Here is a 14,491-nt window from a genome sequence, read left to right as displayed (position 1 = left end):
TGACATCTTCTACCACTAGAATTATAAAATATTATTTTTCATTCTTTATTTAGATTTTAAAATGGAAAAGTTATCCATAAACGCACTGAAATTGTGAACACCTCCAAATAATATATGCACCACCTATTACCAAAAAGGAATTTGTGCTTTTGGAAGCAGGTGCAGATATGAACATGTTTTTTTTTGAGTACTATTGACTTGTTATAATGTAGTATTTGTCCATAGCTATCTTTCTCAACTAAATGAAACACAAATAGCCAATATCGCTTCCACGACTCGAACTCACCCCTTCCCATGTGGGTGTGCCACCACAAGGTCTTTGGCTGCAGATATGAACATGTTAAAACTTCACAATTGCAGTCTTCTGCCTCATATTTTTCAGGGCATAGAAAACCAAATTGGAATCAGAAGTTGGGGCCTCAAGATTCATTACAGAGTGATGGCATAGCTGAGGCGAAGATTCATAATCCAGCTGATCAATCAATCTGCTCATTTGCTGCTGTTGGTAATTGTCTGCATGGGGAAAAATGTTCTCAAATACATGGAGATTTATGTCCCACTTGTGGGAAACAGTGCTTGCATCCTTTTAAGCCTCAGGATAGAGAGGAGCATCTAAAAGCATGCAAAAAAAGGCAATGGCACCTGGAAATACTAAAACATAGTCAAGAAATAGAGTGTAGTGTGTGCCTTGAGCGTGTTCTATCCAAGCCAACAAAAGCTGAACGCATATTTGGAATATTATCAGAGTGTGACCATCCATTTTTGCATAGTGTGCATCAGGAATTGGCGTAGTAGCACAATAACATACCAGTGCTATCATCGCAAGGACAAAACTAATAGAGGCCAATTTGACAGAGTAAGATGAGTATTGCATTCCTTTAAATAGTAATTAATTTGAGTAACTTTTATTTGCTCTAGTTTTTAAAAGCTCGCATAAAATATGATATTATTAGTACTGAATACTAGTTGAGTTGTCTAAATTTTGAATGCCTATTAGTACTTGTCATTTTAATGTGTTGAATGCTAATGACATTGATGCATATTATAGACAAAATTAATAGTGGCATACACAACGATAAGTGAATTGTTATTATACACATGTATGAGCTTTATGACTTTGTTGTGATAGAAGTGTTGATTTAACACTACTTTTAAGTGATTAGATCATCAATTTGATTTAAAGTTCATAAATTATGTACTTATGCACATGTCGAATTTATAACATTAATGTGTTATTATTGTGGGTATATTGCAAGCACTGTATTGTTTGATGAGATACATATATATTTTGCAGTCACATGATCTTAAATATTTGAATTATGTGCTGAGATTGTTTGTCAATCGTGATAAGCATATATCAAAGGCTTTGTTCACATTGTGTTGGTAGTATGAAAAAGTCATCATTATTAAATACTCTGTCTAAGAAGGTGGTTTTTTAATAATTAACTTCGGTTTCACCACTCGACCTGAGAGTTTTTAAGAAGTAGGGTGTTGATCATACATGCTAGTTAAAGTGCTACTTGATCCTCACCTGAAATGATATTGACTTTCACTTGGTGTTAAAAATCTAAGCCTTCCAAATAGATATTGCTAAGTGGCGTAGTAATAACACTGTTTTAAATCACCTTATTATAAATAACTAAGGGGCTATTTGTCCTTTGAGAATAAATATGAAATTTGTATTGATTTACATTACATCAATGCTATACATGAGTTATGAATTTTCTTAAGTGGAGGAAAATTTGTGAAGTTGGAATATCTTTGAATGTTAAAGTTATACATGTGGAATTCGCCTTGCTGGAGTTTATGTAGACAAATTATTCTCTAAGAAATGTCAGTTTGAATACATTCTTTGCATATGCGATTAATTTTTCTTAAGAATATTATGTGAAATTTGTGATTATGTTGTTCAACATGAAGTAGCATGCAAGCAACATTATCTCTTTGGCTTACGAGAAATAAGCATTTATACATATGATCTAAATCTTGGTTGAGAAAAGTATTTGTAATTGCCGCATTGTGAGGGTAATTAGCTCCTTATATTTTCACCAAAAGTTTCTCTGTGGTATCGAGAATAACGATAAAAGAGAATGTTTCATGTTAAGAATGAGAATCTCAAGGGATTATTTATGAGTAAAGAAAGTACTCGTCAAAGTGTATGTAAGTTTGATCAAAAGGATCAACTTACTTGAAAGCTAATTATGATGATTAGTCGTTGAATTATTGATGGAATGACTTATAACCCAAGATGTGGTGAATTCATGGTGGATCCCCACATGTGTGGTCAATCGAAGCCATGAAAAGAGTCACAAAGTAGTACACTAGTTGGTCATTTCTATAATGAGTGTATTTATGAGGTTAAGCTACAACTCTTAATGAATTCATAATCCTATGAAACAGGTGGTCCTATTGAAATGAGCCTAATGAATTCACCGCTTAACACTTGAGCATAAATTGCTCTTAATGATTTATACCCAATTTGGATAATCTATTTTGTGGTAGACCTAACGAAATCACTGACTTGAGTGAAAAGTGTTAACTGTCATTTATGAAAGATAATGGGCTATCCCAAGAAGCTTAGTGGTTAAGAAATATTTTGATAGACGTACAGTTGTGGAGGTGTCTAACACCGTCACTACATATACATTATGATTTACAAACAGTCATTTGTGTTGTAAAGAATAGTGTCTATGATAGAAAGTGAAGACACATAAGGGTCAAACATGAGTCTAAATGGCAGTTGATGGCTACCAAATTTATCACAATGGAGTTTGTGAGGTATGAGAGATCCTCTCACAAAAAGGTCTAAATTGAAAAAAAAAAAAATCATCCTTGAAATATTAAGGGAGATGTGGTTAAGACCAATGAGGTAAGGAATTCATGACGGGTACCACATATGTGGTCAAATGAAATCATGAAAAGACTTACACCAGATTTATGTGTTTATCCACTCTGTAGCCTTAAAGGTGTTTTATACTGAGATAGACTTGACAGAGTTAAAAGTTTATATTGAGATAGATTTGACAGACATAAAAGTGATAAGACTTGACAGAATTAAAAGTCTATGTTGAGATAGATTTTGATAGGGTGAAGGTCTATATTGAGATAGACATAACAGACTTGAATACTAAGTGTATTCATAAAGAAGTCAAAGAGTTTGACTTTCGTAGAACATGCATTTCAGAATTGGTGTGTGCATTAGAATTTAAAAATTATATAACTGGTGAGTGCAATATTCATATCACTCTTGGGAATAAAATTACTCAATGTCACTACGTGTCAGTTCAAGTTTTCAAACACTGACATTAAACTCATTCGTATTGCTCAGACGTTATTTCTTTCTAACCTTCTACTTTGAATGTGTGGGGGTTGTTGAAAATACATTCAAATCAGAAGATTAGTTTTAGCTTTCCTATTCTTCATACTCCTAATTTGGAGGAATTTGTGTTAGCAAGTGAAGGAAGCCATGGACCTGTGCCATTTTCTCCTCTTATTTAGTTTGTGTGTAGCTGGAATTTTGAAGGTTTGTTGAGCTCTAGCAATATATAAACAAGGCTTCATTTGGTGAAGTAACAGACAAAAACTTGAGCTTTCTTTCTCTCTTACACGACTACAAAGTGTGTATACTTTCATTCCTTCATTTTGAGAAGTTATTGAACCTTCTCTGTCTAAGCACTGAATCAGGTTCGTCTACGTCTAACGAGTGTAAAGTTGGTCATAGAACGTTTGTGTTACCTGTCAAAAGCGTACCGATTTATTTTGACGGCACCATCACCGAGAAAATAATGCTTTTAAGGCAGTGTTACGGCACAAACTCATTTTCACCCTTGTTTGTTCTCTTTTCTAGAAAGGTTGTCAGTATATGTTGATGTTGCTATTATTTTCCCAACACTCATGGCATTAGACCAATAAATATTCATTCCAATCTATCTTTTTATTATCAATTTTATCCCATTGCTTCATTCTTATGCTTATTATTATTATATCTCCTTCATGTTATTATTTATTTAGCTTTCACAAATCGTTTAGTGCTTGTGACTAGATTTTCTTTGACTAACCCAACCCCCAATTCTCGAGGACGATAAAAAAAACAAATTTATTTTCGTTTGTTACCACTATACTTATTCAAAGCGAATCACCAGGCGTGGTCAAGGTTGTTGCAACTAATTCCCCTATTTGCGGCGGCGGTTAGGAAATGACCTAGTATATATTCAATTGTAATTGTCTTGTTAAGACATCTTCAATTCATTTGTAAGAGCATTACAATATCTTAAAGACAACATCTTGTCCTTTCCTATTGACATTCTTAATTTTACATTCATATATTTAATCTTTTATCATTATTCTTTAATTATCGGGTTAAGTAATTCGAGTTATCCGGATTAATTTAATCTATCAATATATGTATACACACACACAAAAAAAACTTTTTATTGTTTATTTTTTTTTTTAAAATTAAAAATTTAGTTATTATATTTGAATATTTTTATTATTTTTTAGTTTTAATATACTTAATAAAATAGAACTTTTTAATAAGATAATAAGTGGTGAATATCAACTTGGGTACTCACACCTGAGAGAGTAGGGTGGATTTTTTAAAAGTTCACTAGATATTAGCCAGGATGAAGTAGGTGAAGAAAATATAAAATGAGTCGGGTAATAGATGTATTTCTTCCCGACCCATCCTGACTCATTGTCATCCGTAAATAGAATGAAATCTCCATTTCATTCGCTGACTATTCTATTACGTATCAACTATGATTATTTGGCCATCCGCACGCGTTAAAAAGTGGCAATTGCAATGCTAATGTGGAATGTTTTTGTTTTTTTAAAGGGATTATGTGTAGCAATTATTATTTCAATCCGAAAGTCAAATTGCAATTGCAATTCTGACAGCTTTTTGATTTATTATTATTATTTTAATTATTATTAATACTTTATTGATAAAAATAAAATTTTGAGAAAAGGATCGAATAGGTCTCTCAACATTACTCAAAAAGTCAATTAGACTCTTAAATTTTCAAAAGTTGCAATTAAGCACTTAAACATATTATTTTAGAGCAATTAGGTCCAAAAATCGGTTGGTGACCTGTAATTAAAGGTCACTAGAACCTCCGACGAATCTCTGGCAAGATTCCGGTAAAAAACACCGGCAAAACAGTTGCCGTTGTCGTTCGGTTGCCTTCTTCGACAAAGAAGAAGGCAACCAAACTGGTCGCCTTCCGGGGTCTATTTGACCATTTTTCTAAAACTTTTAATAAGTTGATGTGATAATGATGTTATTTTTGAAAGATGGGAGAGAATTGGATGGATGAAAAGTAAATAGTGAATAATTGTAAATTTTGTAATGTGACATTTTAAAAGTGATAGAAAATTGCGTGAGTGCTTATCCTTAAAATTTACTCCATTTCAAAGTTACATGGCATAAATCATGTTATATGTATGCGTGAGTTTTTTTTTAAATGCGATGTGGCTTGCAATATTTGGAAAGTAGGAAATAAAATACAATGTCATGAGTGGGGAGAGAGCCTTTGTTACTTTTTTTTAAAAAAAAATTATTTTAAATAATTTAAATAATAATAACATTAATAAAAAATATTTTTTTAATGTGATGTGAAATGTTGATGTACTTTTGAAAGTGGGTTAAAATTGTAAGATTATAGAAAAAATAATAAACGAATTATAAATTTTATGATTCAAAAGTAGCACTCACTTTTAAAAGTGAAAGAGTTTTGCCGAATAAAGATAATCTTATTTATTCAAAATTCATTATGATATCAACATCCGAAATAAATGAATATGGATAAGGACCTTTTAATAGTTGAGTTAGTATTGACTCCACTCTCGAACCCACCACCTCCCGTTATGATATTAACATCCGAAATAAATGAATATGGATAAGGAACTTTTAATAGTTGAGTCAGTATTGACTCCATTGAGGCTCGAACCCACCACCTCCCGTATAAAGGGAAAAATTTGATGCCACTAGAACACAAGATTCTTGACATATGGATAAGGAACTTTGTTTTAACAAAAAATTAAAAAAAAATAAGGAACTTTGTTTTTTTTTTTTAAAATAATTTATATTTAGTTTTTGTAATCCAAAACTATTTATACATAATATAAAGATTCGAATCTAAATTTACATTAATAAAAATATACAGTTTAAACCCACCGTAGTCGTTTTGGTGGGCAGTGAGCGTGAAGATCGCGTCCTTAGGGTTTTCTTTACTGCGAGTAGTACTGGAAAACTGATTCGCCTCATCTCTTTGCGCATTAGTTTAATCAAACTTCCACGATTAGCAAAAACGTATCAAATCTGGTGTATCATCATCGTCATCTCCTTTTTTTAAATCCACTGGTATTTTGCTGTGTTCAGCTTTTTGATTCCTAAGAATATATTTTATATATTTTTCTCGCTTTCAGTTAATTATTGCGCTTTCGCCTTTCCATTATTGTTTATTATTCTATTTTTCTTAAAATTGAAAATTGCTTTTAAATGATTGGTTTGAGCTGTTGTGCGGTTGTGCCTGCCTGCCTCTGCGTTAGGTGTGTTGAGCGGAAGGGCGATTGAGGAGGTGGAAGAGGAGACGGTTTCCGATTGCAAATGCCGGAGGAGGATTTGGTAGAGCTCAAGTTTCGGTTGTACGATGGATCGGATATTGGTCCGTTTCGGTATTCCCCCGCTTCTACTGTAGCTATGCTTAAGGAGAGAATCGTTGCCGAATGGCCTAAAGGTTCGTGCTTCATTAACTTCTGAAGTTCTGATGTTCAGAGCTCCATTATGAGGTGTTTGCCACATTATTTTCTAGTTTTTTTTTTTAATAATTTTGTAATTAAGGTGGATACTAGCTTAATCTGCCGAAATTCTAGGGCTTCATTGCTTCACAAATTGATTTGATTGCACAGTAAAGCATTGTGGTGGGGGTTGAATGAAATTGTTTCGCACTTTGCACTGTCTGCTCTTGGTGTTTATTGTTGTTGTTATCTCCTTCTATGCATTGCAGACATATTTTCTTCTAAAATATTATATTGAATTTCAATTTTCAATTTCCCCTTTTCCACAAAATAAGTTATCAGCTGTGATACTTACAGTGTAAAGAGGACTAGGCCTTGACCAAAAGATAAAATTTGCCCTTTTTCCCTCTTAGAGGACCAGGCAATGCTGATTTCTCGTTTTGCCCTGATATTTAAGGCCAGAGTGTTGTAGACTCTAGTTAATTTCACTTCTTTGAATTTTCATCATTAATTGGAGACCTATATAACTTGCACCTAGTTACTGACCTTATTTGGAATGTTATGTTGTGTTTGTTTAATTTTATGTCTTTCCACTTACTTTAACTTGTAATTTGTAAAGTGTCAGGGGGCAGAGATGGTTTCCCTTTTGTGTGGTTCTCATCTTCTCCTTCTAGGCTGAATTTCTTTTGATGCCAGTTAATGTGTTCTTTTGCTTTAGATAAAAAAATTGCACCCAAGGCAGCAAATGATGTAAAATTGATCAGCGCTGGGAAAATTTTAGAAAACAGCAAGACTGTTGGTCAGTGCAAGATGCCTTTTGGAGAGCTACCTAAAGGTGTAATTACCATGCATGCTGTTGTACAGCCATCTGTAGCTAAAGCAAAATCAGGTAGTTTTAACCGTATAAAAGAGTTATTGGTTTATGGGTACTAATTTTTAAATGCTTTAACTTAGGAGTATATTGGTGCTTTTAATATTTTGTTTATAGATAAACATGGTTTTCTTAAAACATGTATTATTCTTTACAAATCACATGCATTGCCGGAATTATGGGTTTGTTTCTTTGTACAATTGCTTCATGCTGACTTTCTAAACTACTCCTTGCTTGATTCATATTTGAATCTTGGGATATTGGAACCAATTTCCTTGACTTGTTGTTTGACTAAAAATAACACTCATAATCTATAGTTTCAATCTCCAAATATGATCCAACAGATGGTTTATTGTAGGTTCTTAGGGGTTATCAGTAACTGACAAAATATTTACAACTTAAGCATAAAAGAAAAAAAAAAAGATCTCTCATCTTGCAAATTCGATTCAATTCCTATGTTAAAGCATGCATGTTCTGGTTCCTTCCCATTTGAGCTAGCCAGAAATAAATGATAGCTAAATCACTTTTTTGGGAACAGTGATTAGATGCCAAATACATAGAAATGAATCACCAAACATGAATTACTACTTTGCATTAGAAGATGAGGTGATTTGCATCCCTCAACTTTTCCACAACAATTCTGCGAATATCTCATCATCCTTAAGGTTAACGCTCCATGGTGCACAACACTTAGAAGGTGACTTTTTCAGGGTGCATGTCTATTGATCTTTCCAAAGGTCTTTGGTGGGTTCTTTTTCCTTGCTGTTGAACACTCTGAAGATGAGCCTTTCAGGATGCATCTTGTTTTTGGATCACATTTAGAAGCTTTTTTAGTTGTCTTCCTTTTCTCCATTATTTTTCAAGGATTCATTCCTCTACTTGATTTGTCTACCCTTGTCTGCATGGAAACTACAGCTGCATATGGTATGCTGAAGACCATCTTCCTGGCCTTCATACAATCTTGATATGCTTTTTGCAAATGAAACATTCTAAATGGGTTCAGTCCATATTTTAAGCAAACAAAACATTAAAATGTTCTAAAATACATTTTTATTTTTGGTATCTATGCTTCATAAAAAGCTGGGAAACTTAAGAGTTAATCATCCAATGTCCAACACGAGTTCATATCTGACTTATGGCATGGAGGAGGAAATAAGAGATTAAAAATGAAGGTTTGGCTCACTGTCCAGGTTTAAAAAGAGCCAACTTGGTTTGAAGGCTGTCTACACTCTACAGCTTACCTAAGCCCTTATTTTTCCTCCAGCTTTTCCAACTTGAGTTACTTCTACTAGTAATATTTTAATATTTTATGTGATACCTTTCAACATTTATTAACTTTTCTCCCATCATATGTGTTCAGCTTTTCATGCTCCCATTTGAAGCCTAGTACTAGGAGTCTAGGACGAGGTTATTCTTTTAGTTGGTTGTTTTGTCATTCCTTTTTCCTTGTGCATGACAAAATTCTGATTCTGCTACCACACATTTCTGATGATGGGAATGTTCCCTGATAAAAGATTTACTTAAACATTGATTATTATTTCCCTGCAATAATCTATCTTATCTGGCTCTAATATTTGATCAGTACAGCTTCTGAAATTCATGTACACTACTATGCTATGCTATTGCTAATTATTTATCTTCTTCAAAACACATGCAACTTGATTAATTTTAGAATCAGAAAGGGTAAGAAAAATTAGGTTTCAAGAAGTGTATTTGGAATATGAAATCTAATCTATGTTGTGGATTGTTGGAGTGGTTTCTTGAGTTTGATGATAGCTTATATATATTACATGCAAGTACTGAAGGTTGTGTGTGTGTTGACATGAACAGAAAAGAAGATCGAGGAGGCTCCAAAGAAAAACATGTGTTCGTGCTCGATATTGTGAATGAGATTTGTTGGTGTGGGGATTGTGAATCAAGTATTCCTCAAAGAAACAATAATCTGTAAACAGTATTATACCTTATTATATATATAATATATATATGACCTACACATTCTGTACCAACATAAACGTGTGTAGTTAGTTGGCGTGGGAAAGGATTTTTGCCTAATCTCTTCTCTCCCAATTTAATTGCAATGCTAGGCTGCCATATGTTTCACTGCTTCAAATTTTTACGATAGGTGAAAAGACACTGGAGACTGTATTATTGTTATTAACCCAAAGAAAAGAAAATTATTAGGAATCTCCCGTGGCCGTGGAATATAGCATAGTATTGAATGATGATTTAGAATAAATGAAGACATGAAGCAATCAATCAAATCTTAGCATAACATGGAGTTAAAACAAATACTGTTTTTCTTTTAGCTATAGTGTATATGTAGCCTATAGGCAGGTACAAAGCAGATTAATATATAACTAGGATTTCATTTTATATTATTTTCTAATTCAACCATATCAATTAATAGGTAAAGTTTAATGCTATGCTATACTATGCTTTTTTAATTTGGTGCAGATTGACGTATATTAATTAAAATTAAAAACAAAACAATATTGCTTCTGAAAAGGTCGGGAATTCAAGAAAAATATAAAGAGAGCAGAGCGATAGAGGAGCTGAGGAGGTGGTGGCTTATAGATATATATATCAACATCGCCATGCAGACGCAGCAAGAATGGGTCTGTCCTGCCACCCCAAGAGCAAGCAACCTTTATCCTCCGTCAACCTGTAGCCATCGCAAGAATACAAACCCAACAATATGTTTGACTGCGTGACCGCGTTGGCGCTGAGCGGCACCCCTTTGAACCCTTTCCCCTCCATCACTCTCCTCCACCTCTCAAGCCGCTCGTGCCGATACACTCTCTCCGCTCCCTCGCAGGCCACTATGTTCCATATCTCCTGCGCGAATATGTACTGCTCCACCTTCGCCCTCTGGGAAGAATCCGCCGGGAAAGTCGCGTCCAGCGAGTCGAAGATTGCGGAGTAGTAATGCAGCGCCTCCAGGAACCGCCCCAAGAAGTACGGCCCGTTGTGATTCGCTTCTTGTTCCACGATGGTCACGATGTTGGGCGCCTGGTCTCTGATCATGCCTAACAAGTTCCCCATGCAGTTTGGCGGAACCCGGTGGAGGCGGTTCACCGCGTTCACCGCCAACGCCTCCCCCACCCTCCGGTTAAACATGTGGGGCTTTAAGTCTTGCAGCTCCTCTCCCACCGGGTGGAATTCAAAAGGGACGTGGAGGGAATGGGCTAGCTCTGTCAAGCATCGACCCGTCTCTCGGACTGCTTCCGGGGAGGGCCCCACTCCGGTGATCCGGAGAAACGGGGCTCCGCCGGGCCTGGCTGCTAAGGCCTGCATGAAAGCCGGCCACTGGTAGCCTTGGAGTATATCAAGGTCGATTACGTGCACCCGCTCTTCAGCCTCAAATGCCTCGAAGATTGCCTGATTAGCAGTAAAATGGGCGAACTTGACGTAGGGGCAAGCCTGGTAAAGGATCTGATAGATCTTGAGGATCTCCAGGGAGTTTGGAGGGTAGGGAGGGTTGAAGGGCCTATTGGAGGTGATGGATTTGGCTGAGGCAGAGGCGAGAGTGGCAGCTAGTCTTGCACTCAAGGCCTCGGTGAAACAAGACGCAACGCGTTGCATGGAGTCTCCGAGGGGCGTCACCACTCGGTTCAGGTGGTGGAGGTATCTCCGAGCTAACATGTAATTCTCTTTGGATACTGCTTCTGCACACACTAACAGAAGGTGCAACAGTTGCAATCCACTGTCTTGCTCCTCCTCCTCCTCCTCCTGTAGATTATTATATTTTAATCAGTAAACAAAGAGAAAATTAAATATATATAGGACGGACATGAAGGTACACAGAGTATTTAATTTAATTTAATTTGCAGTAAATATATATATACCTGGAGGTCGGCGGGAGGAGCAGAGAGAGGAAGAACTAAGGGTGCAGAGTGGAGGTGTTGTCCACTACGTGTAATATTATTATTATTATGGTGGTGCTGTTGTTCTTGGTTGCGCTCCTCTCGTAGTTGGTGCGACAAAGGTGCGATATGGAGGGATCCAGTAGTGGTCCGGTAAATTATGTCATCATCTGCTTCTTGGTGTGAGCAGCTACCTAGTGGTGGAGCTTGGACCGATGATACCGAGGCGGAACAAGAAGAAGAAGAATGGAACAAGGACTCCGATAGAACGCTGCTTGATGCAGGGAGGTGCTTTAAGGAGAAATCATGGTTGTCGTCAAAATCTAGCAAGTTGTCGAGAGCGGGGAGGTGGGAGAAGTCATGGGTTTGCATTTGCATCAAGTGTTGGGCGTTGGGAGAGTTGAATACCCGGTGGAGTGGGCTCAACCCTTTGCCTTTGTTGTTGTGGCCGGGGCCAAGAGGAGACATCATCATCATCCCATTCTGATGGTGATGATAGCAGTTCCTGACCGGAGACGTGATCATCATCTGAACATCGTTCATAAAGCTGGAAACCTGAGGAGAGGCGGCCATATTATTGCTCCTAACAGGGGAAGAGATCATAAAATCCCCCTCAAGCTGATCCGCGAAAAACGACTCCCAGTATGACTGATCATCAATCCCGATGTCCTCGAATTTGACGGCAGGGGGAAAGCTGATGCCATTAACAACAACGCTACTGTGGTCTTCATAATCGGATGGTGCAGGGACAGGAACCTTGTCCAATTGATGCTGCTGCTGCAGAGTAGAACAAGACGACGACGAAGACAGCAATGATGAATTTTCACGCTTTACGCTGCTGCTGCTGGCTGGTTCCTCCTCAATCTTTAGGTTCCCCACCTCACTGCTCAAACTTCCCATGCTCCCACACAGAGTGTTTAGCATCATATCGGTACCCTTATCTTCCTCAGATCAATATTTACAGCCTTTCACACTCTATAATGTAACACATCACACTATGGTATGATATGGGAGTGATGGATCGGAGTTGGAAGGAAGGGAAGAAGATCGGAAATTGCGAAAATTAAAGTTTGAAGCCTTAGGACGGATGAGTGATGTCCTACTTTTATGGCCCAAGAGGTTTTGTCTTATTGTCCAGCCCTCAGCTCCTACGTGCATGTGCATCATATAAATATCCATCTCGATCTAAGCTTCACCTGTTTTGGAGTTTAATGCCCCGAAACCTAACTACGGTTACGTTAACAAGCTAGTAAGATTTACCATATTTCTTTTTATTATATATAATATATCCCCGCCATAGTTATGTTATGTTATCTTTAATTTGATTTACCAGGGAGCTAAGCACACCGCCGCACCAGTTGTTATGCCATGAACCCGGATCCATGTTCACAATTTCATAACTCTATATTCATAATTTCATAACCCAATGTTTACAGTTTCATAACTCCATGTTCACAGTTTCATAACTTTATGTTCAACAATATCAAAACTCTATGTTCAATAGTATAACACAATTTTTGAATCTATATAACAAAATTGTGAATATTGAATAATGTAATTTTGTATATTGAGATCTAAAATTGTGAATATAGAGTTCAAAAATTGTAAATATAGAGTTCTAAAATTGTAAACATATAATTCTAAAATTGTGAACGTAGACCCGGATCTCCACCTTGCAAGGTGGACCTGGGTCTATAGCATACGCACCTATCCGAATGTTTACTCTAGTAAAGCTTGTGATTTTGGATTGGCAAGGGCATTTCGGTCTTCAAATAGAATTTTTTTCAAAAATAAAAATATATCGGGTCAACCTAATTTGTAAAAAGAAAAAACGAAATGCTCTTGTATTTAATGTCATTTTAATGATTTATTGACGGAGGACAAAAAATGATCTTGCCACAATAATATTAAGACCAAAGTTAGACATTCTAACAAAAAGAACTAAAATTAGACTATCACATATAAATCTAAGACTAAAATTTGAACTAACTATTGTATTTTTTTTTTTTGTCTTATCACATATTTTCTCAACTAATAAGTTAAGACTTATTATATATCGAGAATATCATACTCATAATTAACCACGAGAGTAACAATGGGGCTTCATATTAAATTGGAAAAACAAAATTGACAATGAAGTTTACGGCATGTTAAGTTAGTTGATCAAGTGGGAAGTGTGGTGTGGTGGGTCCCAAGATCCCTGGGCCGGCCCGCCCAGGTGACGAGAGACAAGGGAATTAGTTTGGAATATTTGAGAGGAATGAATGATTGGTCGAGGGAGAATGATAGGGAAAGCTAGCTTAGCCCAACCTGGATGCCTTAGAGGGAGAATCATAGGGGAAAGCTTAGGCCAACCTGGACGCCTCATTTCTTTAGTACTATTCTATTCTATTTTATTCTAATGCAGTTGGAAGGAAAGATTTTCTTTTAATTAAATAACTACCATTGCTTCAATGTTTCATCATCTTGTGCATATATATATATATAGAGTCATGATCAGGTGCGGTCGTGCTCTCCCGTGCGGTTCACACCACTCAATATTACGAAATAGATCACTCAATGTTAAGAAACACACCACACAAATATACACTGTGGTGTGTTTCTTAACATTGTGGTGTGTTTCAATGTGTTTCATTGTGGTGTTTTTCTTAACATTAAGTGTTGTATTTCGTAACATTGAGTGGTGTGTGATCGCACGGCCGCATGAGAAAGCACGGCTGCATCTGAAATATTTCTATATATACATATATGTATGTTTGTGTGTGTTCATAATCAGGTATGAACTGATCTTAATGTGTGAATCTGTAAACTTCGTTCTAATGATTGCTGCACTTCTTACATGATTCTATCACAAGGTCCTTCCAGCATGTTTAAGAGTCGGGCCAATCATACTTCAAAAGTTTGCATGTTCACAAGTTAAAGTTGATTCGCACCTGATTATGATATATATATATATATATATATATATATATATATATATATATATATATATATATATATATATATATATATATATATA

At 36.1% G+C, this 14,491-nt stretch overlaps 2 protein-coding genes across 2 annotated transcripts; one reads left to right on the top strand and one right to left on the bottom strand.

The window, feature by feature from the left end:
* Window positions 1-6,175: 6,175 nt before the first annotated feature.
* Window positions 6,176-9,793, top strand: LOC116023114 (membrane-anchored ubiquitin-fold protein 4). Its single transcript, XM_031264088.1, has 4 exons — window positions 6,176-6,361; window positions 6,550-6,737; window positions 7,457-7,627; window positions 9,440-9,793. Exons 2-4 carry the CDS (start codon window positions 6,608-6,610, stop codon window positions 9,493-9,495), a joined length of 357 nt encoding a protein of 118 aa, XP_031119948.1. The 5' UTR covers window positions 6,176-6,361; window positions 6,550-6,607; the 3' UTR covers window positions 9,496-9,793.
* A 116-nt stretch (window positions 9,794-9,909) lies between these two features.
* LOC116023113 (GRAS family protein RAM1-like) lies at window positions 9,910-12,597 on the bottom strand. Its single transcript, XM_031264086.1, has 2 exons — window positions 11,455-12,597; window positions 9,910-11,338 (listed from the first exon to the last, which is right to left on the bottom strand). Exons 1-2 carry the CDS (start codon window positions 12,397-12,399, stop codon window positions 10,193-10,195), a joined length of 2,091 nt encoding a protein of 696 aa, XP_031119946.1. The 5' UTR covers window positions 12,400-12,597; the 3' UTR covers window positions 9,910-10,192.
* Window positions 12,598-14,491: the final 1,894 nt, after the last annotated feature.

Source organism: Ipomoea triloba, chromosome 6 (assembly GCF_003576645.1).
Source record: "Ipomoea triloba cultivar NCNSP0323 chromosome 6, ASM357664v1".
NCBI classification, from domain to species: Eukaryota; Viridiplantae; Streptophyta; class Magnoliopsida; order Solanales; family Convolvulaceae; genus Ipomoea; species Ipomoea triloba.
Note: the sequence above shows the minus strand (reverse complement) of the source record. Positions and strands in the feature narration are given on the sequence as shown.